The following is a 12420-nucleotide window of genomic DNA, read 5'->3' as shown; positions in this document are numbered from 1 at the left end:
TTTCTTCCCTATTTTTGACTGTTGGGAGGGAGGCTCATAGATTCATAGCTCTTGTGTTGTTTTCCCCAAACATCACCTTCCCTCTTGCCAAAATTTAAAGAGATTTGTTAACATTTTCATGAAGCAGTAACAATTGACCATAGTTGAATATTTAAGCCAGTCTTCCTGATGTGACAGCGTGAGTTCATTCAATTTTTCTGCCTCTTGGTCTTGATTTGCTTTGCATCTCCACATTGATAATAGTTCTGCTGAAGTCAGGGGAAAGTAGTACAGGAAAGGCCTGAGCAAGATGGCATTACTCCTCTTTACAATTACTTGAAAGGAGGCTGTGGCAAGGCAGGGGTTGGTCTCTTCCTCCTGGTAACAGCAGCAAGACAAGAGATAATGGCCTTAAGTTGTGCCGTGGGAGTTTCAGATTGGATATTAGGTAAAACTTCTGACAAAGAGTGGTCAAGCAGTGGAATAAGCTGCCTATGGAGGTGGTGAAGTCACCGTCCCTGGAGGTGTTCAAGAAACATGCAGATGTAATATTTAGGGACATGGTTTAGTGGGCAGTATTGGCGATAGGTGGACAGTTGGATTAGATGATGTTAGAGGTATTGTCCAAGGTTAAGGATGCTATGATGATATGTAGGAATTTACCATAGTGATAACCAGGTCTTAAACTTGTCTTGAGGTGATAAAAGCAAGGTTTGTTTTGCCTAAATGTTGTAAATTTTACCTACAAGAAGGTGAAGAATTCTTCAGGAACAGGAGAAAATATTTTAAGTGTATTTTTCTAATTGCTGGTGGCAATTAAATATTTTCCAACTGAATGGAGGTAATCCTTGTTATCTCAAAGGCATTGCTTCCTGCAGATTAAATTCACCAGTGTTCTGACTTTTTAGAATTTAGATATATATTATAGCTGTAAATACGTACAGTTTTATGTGCTTCTAGTTTTTAGTCATAATCTAGTGTCCTGACAATAAGACTTTACTGTGCTACATTTAGATTTCTAATGACATTTTTTGCTGAGGAAGTATATCTATAGATTGTATTGGCTTCAGTGAGGCTTTATCCAACCACTTGAATCTTCATGCAGAATCAGGGCCAGGAGGCAGTGAGCTATCCCAAACCAACACAATGAGTCAGTGATATGGTTGGGACTGAAACCAAGTGGCTGCTAGCTCTCAGCTTTGTCTGAAGTGTATTAGGGAATAATGCTTCTTGCCTTCTGCATTCCCACTGTGATAAATAAATATACTCAAACTACAAGGAATTTCATAAAGACTCCCAAAAACTTCAGTACTGCAGCTATACTTGAGAGACCAAGGCCTCTTACATAATCTTAGTAAAATGAATAGCACAAGCTTTAAGACTGTTTGTCTCCCTTTTTTATTTTTTCAAGTGCAGTTTAAGTAACAAAAATTAAGGACTTGCTTTTCAGAAAATAACTTGTCACTGTATCATCACAAGTTCCATTCCATTCAAGGACTTTTGTTTTGAATTAATTTGAGACCCAGAGGGAGCCAAACCATCTTCTGAGTTGGTATGTTAGGCAAGCAGCGAGAATCTGTCCCTGAAAGAGGGATACTTTAATGCAACAAAGACTGGAACTAGAGATTCCCTAACATTTCCTGAGAATAACATCAGGATCTGTGTGAAGTAGTTCAGTAAATATTTTAGTATATTTCACATACTGTCATTTGCATGACGAATTGTTCGAATGCCTGCATACATTAAGTATCTTCTATAAAATAATGATCTTGATAACTTCAGTAGTTATTATTCTCCAAGTTTTGATACTAATTTAACCCCAAGTAATATTTCATTTTTCTTATTTAAGTTTTGCCTACCAATGATGGGTGTCAGTTATAGCTGTATTTCAAAAAGAGGAAATGATATGATATGTGAGCTTATTTCTGTATGAGTGAATTAATTTTGATAGCTTTGAATATCTTACTGTTTTGAGAAGATCACTGTTACAAATGCACTTTCTCATTCAGATGTATATAGAAATGAATCAGAAGAAAAGGTGGTGTTTAGGGAAAAGAAAAAGTCTTTGACTTTCATTGCAAACTGTTTTATTCTCACAAGCTTCTATTTAAAACTATCACTATATTTTGCCTGTCACTTTTATTCAATCTATTTAAATCCATTTTGAAGGTGAACAACTCTCCATTTAACGTTTCTGTTCTACGTTACGATACAACAATGTGACTGACTTGCAGTCAGATCAGAAGTGTTACAATTTGAAAATAAGAGGTTTCTACCTGTGCAAGTTAAGGTCTTTCTCCCTTAATAAAGTACACCATTCTCAAATGAAGAGAGCAGCATGCTGGAAAAGAACTGAAGTTTAAATTAAATTTTGACAATATAAATGTGAAACTCGTGAGAAGAATGAGGAGTGTCTGGTGAATCTAGATGAAGGAGAGATGAATGCAAAGGCAGTTTTTGTAATGTGCTTAGCAGACCCAGCTGGAGTCATATTTTCAAAAATCTGGCCCTTACCACACACACACAAAAAATATTTTAAAATAATAGCAACATGAAGTCTGATTCTCACACTGCCCTGTGTAGCCTCAGTGAAATAGCAGACATGCAAGCGGTCTGGAGATGAACCGCAAGGAACCAGCCAAAGATATATCATTTCTTCAATATCATTTTACTGTTGGTTATTTTTCGTTGTTGGATAATGATGAAAAAGTGGAGTAAGTGCTATCCAGATTCTATATTGCTGGCAAGAACAAAACAATAAAGGATTTATGTTCTTATTCTCTACTTTCCTATTTATAAATAATAGTCTCATCTCTCATAAAAAATAAAAATTACACATCTCACACCATTTAATGCCATCATAAAGAAAGGGTTTATGTAAGTCTTTGAAGCTCAGAGAATTCATAACTTAAATCTGCATTAGTGTTTCAATAACCATGTGTGTTTGTAAGACTGATCTCCAAAATGAGTAAAAATGTTTGAGAAATATTTTATGGTGTGCTGTTGAGCCTACCAGACTGATTTTGGCAGACTCCCAGTCTGAATGCAGACTTCTGTCTTTTGGGGCTTGTTCCCTATCTGGATGACTAAAAGAACATTTATCTCATCAACGATGTAGCATTTTGTGGTATTTCGTAAGCCCTAATTTGGTACCATTTACCAAGTCAGGAAACACTAATGTATAACACCCTCGCATCTGGAACCTTCTTGTCTCTTTGCACCCAAGTGTTTCCATGTAAGCTTTGCTGCTCACCCTCAGTTGTGGAGAGAAAAAAATGCACGCAGTGATGTGTACCACCTTGTTTACAAACAGGATGGTTTTTAAGAACAATACTGGAATTTTTCAGTCAATATTTTTATTTTAAGCTAGAGAGTAAAGACTGGAAATGTAAATAAAGCTGCTTTGCTGTTTTAAATACAAGCAACAAATACAAACAAAGCATTATTTGGCTTGAATGTTCTGAAAGCCAGTCTTCATGTCTACCAGGGTAATTTAAATTCTGCTAGATTTCAATATTAAACTATAATAAGTACTGATTACTTTTGTAACTAGCATTTAATATGCCATTGATTATGCATGATCTTTTAAGTACCAGAGCCTGGTGGGATGGCAACAGCAGCCAGGGAATGCAACTGCTGTTTTGTAGAGCCTATTAATAAAGGCATAGGGAATAAAATTGTCCATTTTCATCTTCATACTTTAAAAAAAAAAAAAAAAAAAAAAAAGTTATATACAACACTGTCTTTGGAAATCATTTTGGTCTAGGGAAATGTTTATAAATTGTGTCTTCTTTCAGAGTTAAAGAGGCAGAGGAAGTCTGCAGACAGAAAAAGGGGAAGTCACTATACAATATAAGACCAAAACATGACTCTGGAATTGTAAGTAAAAAATTTTAGCTATACTTTTGCCATCATTCATTCTACCGTTTTCTCCTTTTCTTCTATAGGCATCTTATTCTTGATATATTTCTTGTTCTTTTTTTTTTTTTTTTTTTTTTTTTTTTTAAGAGTTGCTAGGTTAAGCAACTTGAATGTTGTCTGTTAATGTTACTCCATAAAAGCAAGAGCAAGCAAGAGTAACATGTTATTGCTCTATCCTGCCAATATATGCATCTCAGTCTTGGTGTGGGAGACACCTAGATGGGAGAAAAAACAGTTATGTTCTTAGATCTTATTCAGCCTCAAATTACTCTTTTCTAAAGTTACAGTATGTAAAGAAGGTTCATAATAGCATGCATTTTGCAAGTTGAATCACCATGTCAGGTACTAGTAGCTTCTGTTCTGCTGATTTGATTTGCTTTAAAATAGCAGCTTTCAGAAGAGATAACACTGTGCTTTGACTGTTCTGAAAACAGATCAATAAGTGTAATGATGGTAGTCTTGTCTATTTGTTATTATGAGACTTAGAGGTAGGTCTGAATACCAGGATCTTGGTTTATTTGCCACTGTAGAGATTCCCATTTTTACTGAAAAATTGACAGAGTAAATTATTTCACAAACAGTGTTTAGCTGCAGTTTACTTCAGTTCTTGTTTTGAAGGGATATTATTTGTGAATTCAGTTCTAGAGTATGTATAATTTAATGTTAATGTATGTGTTTGTGTGCTTGACACATGTGAACTCATCATCTTGCTGAATTCTCTTCATTTTCACATTTATTATTTTTCAGAAAGCCAAGATAAGTATGAAAATCTGACAGAAGAAAAGCAAAAGCCATTGTTACCTGGTTACCAAAACTCAACATGTCTGTGGGTGGGGTATGAGGGGGAAGGATACTACATCATCCTGATCATTTACTTTCTGGACCTTTTGAATTCTCTTTTTGTTCTCTGGAGTTTTCCACCAATTGATGTGTTAATGTACATTCATGAATGAATGTAATCACTTCAACGGAGTGCCCGGCAATAGACTAGATATTGTCTTGAAACACCTTCCCTGTATTCAGTATCTCCTTTACCACTCAAAGATGATATTTTGTAAAGTGTATGGTATACTACAAATAGGCCAAGTCAGCATGCATAAAAACAGTATCTGCGTCAGTTCTGAACATGCTGAAAATTGCATTAAGTTGAACTTCATAAGAATACTACTTGATAAAGTAAAACATTTCCATTCCTACTGGTAACATCTGTCTAACGCAGATACTTCATGACACAGCACTTAGATTAGGGAAAGAAATGTTACTCCTAGTGAATTGTTTGTATCTGTTTCATGTTGGCATATGTAGTTTGTATTTTGAATTGTTAAGTGCTGCTTATACAGTATAATCAATGCTTTCCGAACTTGTTTGGTTGCCCTCCATGGCTAAATATTTGTGGAACAGGATGTTTACTGTAGCTATGTTTAAAATCGATAAGGCAACATACTTTTATGACTTTTACTTCATCTTTTGCCAGATAGTGAATGCCAGGTGGTAATGGGGGTTCAGAAAAACAGCATTTAAAAAGAAAAAAAAAAAAGGGGGGGGGGGGGGGCGGGGGGCTGGGAGCAAGACAATACAGAAAAGCACAAAAGTACTATAGAGAGAATATGAGAGAGATTTGGCTGTTATAGATTGTTAACATATAAAGCAGCTAATAATTTTACATGAACTTTAGAAACCATAGTATAGATTTAACTGCTGATAAGTCAGACAGGCTTTTGGCCACATGTACATGACTTCTCTTTTGGAATTAGCTTTACAGTAAAAACCTAAACCTAACTTTTACAGTTTCTTTAAAACTCCTTTAGAGAGCCGTTAAAGATGCACATGGGGACTGACATTTAGGAAAAACAGTAGCCAATTCTAGTGACAGACATGGACTACCAACTAATTGACATTAATTTCACACTTAGCATTCTTGCAATTTTCCTCCAGGCTTTCGGTGTCCCCTTGCTAGGAGATTAATGATTGAAATCTATCACACATGCTTTATTTCTATTTGCAGTCTAGAATTGATTATATCAGCCTTGATCTGCTCAACCAATAACAACTCTTTCCTCCAGTCATGATTAAATAGCACCAAAACAATCCTCCTGATTTATAACATTCTGCTTTCAAGGCTCACTTTTCCTGAAAGCAAGCAAAGTTGGATACTGAGTTGGAGGCGCATGCTTCATTGGAGCTTGAAAGACACTGGAGTAAAAAGCAAATTAGGTCTAACCTGCAGGGGTGTGTTATTCCCTGTCTAATCTAGCACATCATCAGACATTCCTAGCTGTCCAGAAGCTACTGTTCTATTCAAGTGTCATAAAAGAAGTGTGAAATATGACCTCAGGAATCTGTTATTCTTCACTTATACCAAGCACTAGAAAAGATGGTTTTTTTTTTCACTATGTGAAAAGTAAGTCTCCTGTTGCTGACAAACCTATTTGAAATTCTGTAGTTGTAATAATTTCTGTCAGGGATATAAATTACTGAGAATGGAGTTCTAAAACTTTGTGTTGATGGGAGTAACATTACTATTTGGGGGGGTGAGAAGAAGAGATTATTTGTTGTTACAACTAACTTATGGGAAAAAAAAAAAAGAAAGCTATTTTAATGGCACTGATTCAAATCCATGTTTGTATTTATGTAAACACTAGTCATTTCCTCTTAACTCTGCTCCTAAGTGCAAGAATACAGTAGCATGTTTTCATTTGTAGCCTTCCTGTTCCCTTCAGTACCTACAGTATGTATATTATACTAAATGAAATAATAGATCATCTAACAAAGATCACTATGTGCAATACTGTATTTAGTGTTTCTATTTCAATTTTTTTTAGAATGTTAATTTATATGAAAATAAAAGGAATAATAACAAAATAGTTGCTTTCTCTCTTCACTCTCATAGTGTGCTGTTGTTTGCTAGCAACCATAAACTATGTGCCACTTCTCACCAGAAAACTAATGTGAATTAGCATCAGTGGAAATGGGGCTTTTGGATGCACAGTGCCAGTAACTCCTCATTATGTGGATGTGATACCTCTTCCCAAGTGGTGGTAGCGAGGAGCTTTGGAGTTGTTTACCCAGTTAGACTCAGTTATTGTGCTGGTGCATGCCTCCAGTAGTGCATTAGTCTTAGATGGTGTGTGTGTATACAAAACAGTGTATATATTGTAAGGAAGGGACTTCTGTATGCCACCTAGTCCATCTCCCCTGCAATGAACAGGGACACCTATAGCTACATCAGGTTGCTCAGAGCGCCATCCAGCTTGACCCACAGCATAAGTGGAATCCCAATGCAAGTTTCACCCTTTTTTCAGCGGCACACAGAGCTTTGTCAGAATTCTATACTACTATTATTTTCTTTGCATTTAGAAAGCAGAAAGGATTTTTAGGTCCCGCTCTCCCCATTTACTTGAATTGAATATCAAGCATACTACATTTGCTAAGCCTTAATTGTCATCACCATATTATCACTCACAGTTGCTTAAATTGCAACAGCTCAATAAGGACTTCTATACCCATATGTAACTTATTAAGAGAAGAAAGATCACCCTTTTGAGAGGAACTAAGACTTGCATTGTTCTGCTTTGCAAATTAAACCTTTCAGAAGCACATTACTTTGTCACAGTTGTTATGACACAGCAGTGGTTGGCTTTTCCGTAGCAACTTTCTTCATTATAAAAAACTTCTAAAAGTCAGTTAAATATTAACCAACAGTTAATGTGGGAATGTGACTAGTCATATCTTCCATAGGTCGTCATCTTTTCTTGTCTAATTTTTTAAGTGGTTAGCTTAAAAATTGAAAGCAGCTATTAATTTAATTGAGAGAAGAGATAGCAAGTCTTTGCATTGATGTTATTTTGCTGCATACTGTAGGCTATTAAGCAGGGCTCTGTTTATGCCAACTCCCTTATATCAGTTATGTAGCTTATACCAATTTTGAACTGCTATGGACAGAGTAACTGAAAACAGACATAGCTGAATTATTCTGAAGACAATATGAAGTGACCAGAAAAGGAAAAAGACAAAGGTATGTCCAGCATCCTTCCGGTCAATACCCAGCAATCAAATAGGATTCACATTACAAAACAGGTTTTACAGGCTGTTCTCTTGATTATGGCAGATCTGTCTTTATCTGGTAAAACATTTGTCCAACCTACTTGTAAAAGCATCTAATGGTAAGTTCACTGTATGATGTCTGTCTGAGGATAAATAGACTCTTGTTTTGAAGTTGTTGTTCTGTTTTTGTTTTTATAGCTGCAACTGAAATATAAGCTTTTAGAAACCATGAGTCCATGTGTCACTCATCACAGACCAGGGACTTGCTGAGTCAGCAGTTCCACAGTGACAGAAGTTAACGTTTGCTGTCCCCCTTCCTTCCATGTCCCACAAAACCAGTCACATTTAAGAGAGATCGGATCTGTCTGACTGAGTGCCTCTGCTGTCTACCCTGGGAGACTCACCTTGCTCCTGGATTGTTTTTGCAAAAAGGAGTTCATTGGATTACCGCATAAAAGCTTCTAGTATGCTTCAGCAGCAAGGCAGGAAGAGGCTGAGAGAGCCAACTAAGCTGGAACACAGAAGTTAAGCTGGGTGCTGGGCAGCAAAGCTACAAGCAAAGTAAAAACACTGGCCAAGAGACAAGAAGAAATGAGAGTGGGGTGCTGGAAGACATAGCTCCCTGAGCACATTTTGAGACAAATGACTAACTGTGGTCTAGGCACTCCTGTTTCTCTCAATATCCATGACAGACATCTCTTCTGATGAAGGCGGCTGACTTGTCAGTGTAAGAAATCCTTTTCCTAGGTAAAGTTTTCCTTTGTGATTTGTTTTGTTTTGTTTTTTATTTTTTGGCAATTTTTTTTTTCAACAATCTTTTCTCTTGGTTGGAAAAACTACAACAAAGACACTACTCCACACTTTGAAGTGCATACACTGTACTCATTCAAGAGCTTATAGCCAGGGTTCAAACTCCTCCATGTCTTCACAGATATATTTATTTCTATGTGTAGGTTGGTGCCTATTACGTAAGGATCCACCTACATTTTAAGCAAAGCCACTGAGGTCGAGATGATAGATGCTTCTCTTAATTTAAATGCCAGCATTTCAGCCAGTTGTGGAACTTTGGTTGCTTTCTTGTCATTTAAACCAAAAAAGCCAGTGGCAGTGTAGTAGGTAGAATAGTGAGGGAGTGTTTGGGGGAAAAGCAGCTGGGCTTCCCCAGCCTGTCAGGGCAGTCCATTTACCTGTGTCTCATATGGTCAGAAGGAAGCTGGAAAACAGACTGATTAAAAAGTAGCTGGACACAAAGTGTTGAAGCAAAGCCTGTACATCTGGATACCGTATAACCCTAGAGTAGCTTTATTATTTAATCTATAATTTAATAGTAGACCTATAAAATAATTACATTATACTTAAAGATTTCTTCATTATTTGTTTTCATTTATAAAACAAGAATTAAATACAGTTTTAACCATTACAAGCTCAACTCAGTTTTTACATAAACACAGCTCCTAGAAGGAACTTTAAGCTGCAGCATAGTCATATTGCAAACTGATGAAAACCCCAGGCAGGGCATAGCTTAAAGATAAAGATTCTTGCACATTATTCCTAACTGAAGTTACCATGGTGCTTTTTTCACTCTCTCATCCAAAATGACTGACTTTCGGTTTGTTTCTTCCAAGTGGAGACTGAGATCACTGGAGTCACAATGGATTCATTTTCTCCACTTTGCCCCCCACTCACATTAACAATATCAAGCCTGGAATGAACACTGCCCATTTAGGGGTTGGCATGATGCTGTTAGTGTAGCAATGCCAGCTTCTGAAAAACAATTGTGAGGGGTCTCACTCTGTGTTTCTGAAAAATCACAGAAAACACATAACTGCTCACGTAATAGGGCTAACACACCTGACCAACCTCATCCTGCCCGTGCCAATCCCCATAAACTGCTTGGTAAGCTCTTGTGGAGCTCAGTCCCAAAAGCCTCTTAGAGCAGCCAGTCTCACATAATGTGGCACTGAACTCTTGGCTGGCCAGAGTCCTAAACACATTAACCCCTTGAAGTGGCTGTACATAAGCAATCTGGAAGGAAAGGGTTCCTGCAGCAAGCTGTTATCAGCAGATGCAGATCCTGAACCCTAAGACATGCATCAGGGAGTCGACTTGTCATTGTTAATTAGTAAGCTTCAGATGATTGAGCATGCATGGGCTTCAATCTGGGGGAAGGGGCTGATTTCTTTTTAGACATCTTATGATCTTAATGCAGCCGGTACTAATACAGATCAGAACTGGAACAAACAGGATACACAGAACATGCTAAACTCCACCAAGCGAATAACAACACAGTATGATCAGCATGAACTGCAAAGTGTTCACCACCGTGGATTATGTAGAACCGAAACACTCGATGGGCCACCAGTGATTAGCACTGACTTTCTCCCCGCTCGCACAACTGTGACCCATTCCCACAGCACTGAGTGATGGGTTTGTCCTTTAACATCAACACTTTCTCCTGGTTTCCAATCATGGGAGAGATTTCACTTCCAGTACCTGATGACACTAAACAATAAGGCAGCTTTTGCATTTGGTCCAGCAATGGCCAAATTTTGTTCTTTGTGTGACAATGCTTTTATACCTTAAGTGAAACGCTACTAGTGTTCTCAGCTCCTCTCCAATTACCTTCCACCTTCTCCAGTCTGTGCAGGCATAAATATAAGGTAATAAATGGATGTTGTCCTTCTTGGAGTAAGAAACAGGCATAAATCTAACACATTAACGTACCAAAAGCCCAGTTAAAATGCATCCATTTTAAGCCAGGCAGCTGACCTAGCAACCAAGTCTCTTACTCACCACATTTTAATCTCCGACATATTCTGTCACAAGAAAAATATACATGGCTAGGTCTATAATACTTTAAGCAGCTGTTTACTATAGCTAAGTTACAAAACAAACACTGCTGCAGAGACCACATGTTCGGTATATTCCAGCCACAACAGCTTAAGAATCCTTCTTCAGTCTGCTGATGTGATCACAGCAGCTGACCTGACGTTTCACCCTCTCCCCTTCAGCTCTTATCTGCAGTTCAAACCACAAGCTTGGAACAGTTTATCATTGCACAATGAGAGGTGTCTCAAGAAGCTGAGCCTCATCAGAGAGTCTCTTTTTGTATGTTACTCTTTGTAGTTCTCCCTAGTCTGTCTCACCCAGATTTGGGCAGAACCCAGCATATCGTGGTGACAGCATCAAGCTCCAGAACAGCTTAGCGAGAAGGCGTCTCATCTGGTGGAGGGAGCTGGAGTGTAGGGCAGACAGCTTTACTCCACACAGTGGAAACATTTAATGCTGCATTCAGCCAACTGGTCACTTAGATGCACAGTCTCCACTTCAGGAGCCTGCTCAGCCCTGTAAGATTCAACTGTCAGATGATACCAGACATAAAATGAACCTGATGGTGAAGTGCATAACACAGTCCATTATAAAGCTTTATTCCAGTAGGTACGTGACAAGGAGCCTTTCCTTGCTGGAGAGATGCCTCCCGAAATAAAAACAAACAGGGAAAAAAACAAACAAACCAAGAAAACAGGCACTCTGCCCAATGGAGAGGAGATGCAGAGGGAAGTTTGATGGGGACAACAGGACAACAGCAAGCAGCAGCCACACGACTGTTCTCACATCTTGCCCGAGTTGTTCAGATTCACAGACATGCACCGGCACTGCTTCACCTTCTGAATTTTCTTGAGTCGGAATGGTGGGTCCAGCTCGGGGCACTCCAGCTGCACAGTCGAGGAGGTCACCTTGTGTGGCTTGCAGAAAGCGCAGGACTGGAAGGACTCCTCCTCCTTCTTCACATGCCGCGGTATGTAGAAGGAGTTGCACTGCCCATAGCAGAAGCGGTTGATAATGGTGCGGCTTATGCAGCCTTCCTCACTGACAGTCTGCCGCAAGGGTTGCGTCTTGCACCAGTCGCTCTTGAGATACTTCCGCTCAGTGACCACGAGGGCCTCCTGGCTGGAGGCCAGCACCTCCTTGTTCAGCTGCTGCCTCCGCTCCGAGTTGTTGCTGCTGCTGTCCTTGTAGGGGGACGGGATTGCTCCCGCCGGGCGGTTCTTCCTGCTGTCTGCTACTCTAGCCAGTGCTGCCATCAAAAAGACGGACACGGCAAATTTCCAAATCATCCTGAAATGGCAATACAAGTAGCTGTTAGAAGAGACGCATTTTCAAACCACAAAGTGTTGAAACCTTACTGCCTTTGTAATCCCACCACTTTTCCTAAGAGATTAGGTATATTCTAGGGTGAGCATTTATCACACAGAGGTCAGGCCCTGTTGAAATGCCCCTCTCCTCTTTCCCCCGTAGGGAAGCTGCTCCTTTGATCACTGAACCACTGACTCTACAGAAGCTTCAGCCAGAAAGGTTTCCTTCGTCTCTGTGAAATCCCGGGCCAAACAGCTGGGCAAATTCCTGGCTAGAAAAGGCTCAGCAGAGTCCTGCCAACACAGTGACAGCTCATTTGTGGAGGCTGGGGAGAGGGAA

At 38.9% G+C, this 12420-nt stretch overlaps 2 protein-coding genes across 6 annotated transcripts in view; one reads left to right on the top strand and one right to left on the bottom strand.

Annotated features, from left to right (window-relative positions):
- FMN2 (formin 2) overlaps positions 1-6443 on the top strand; it is a 131620-nt gene extending 125177 nt beyond the window's left edge. For 4 of the 5 annotated variants that reach the window (XM_085541271.1, XM_085541270.1, XM_085541272.1 and 1 more), the window contains 2 exons: positions 3777-3858; positions 4648-6443. In XM_085541271.1, coding sequence (XP_085397397.1) covers positions 3777-3858; positions 4648-4674 — 109 coding nt within the window. In that variant the 3' untranslated portion in view covers positions 4675-6443. The remainder of the gene's footprint in view (positions 1-3776; positions 3859-4647) is intronic. The other variant, XR_014943911.1, reaches the window with a different exon arrangement.
- A 2780-nt stretch (positions 6444-9223) lies between these two features.
- The window catches only part of GREM2 (gremlin 2, DAN family BMP antagonist), a 39264-nt gene continuing 36067 nt past the window's right edge, over positions 9224-12420 (bottom strand). The window contains exon 2 of the mRNA XM_015857766.3: positions 9224-12063. Within this exon, the coding sequence (XP_015713252.1) occupies positions 11556-12062 (507 nt within the window). The 5' untranslated portion in view covers position 12063 and the 3' untranslated portion in view covers positions 9224-11555. The remainder of the gene's footprint in view (positions 12064-12420) is intronic.

The sequence above is a fragment of the Coturnix japonica genome, chromosome 3 (genome assembly GCF_054131305.1).
Source record: "Coturnix japonica strain WE chromosome 3, WE-NBRP24, whole genome shotgun sequence".
Classification (NCBI taxonomy): domain Eukaryota; kingdom Metazoa; phylum Chordata; class Aves; order Galliformes; family Phasianidae; genus Coturnix; species Coturnix japonica.
This window is presented reverse-complemented; position numbering and strand designations above follow the sequence as displayed.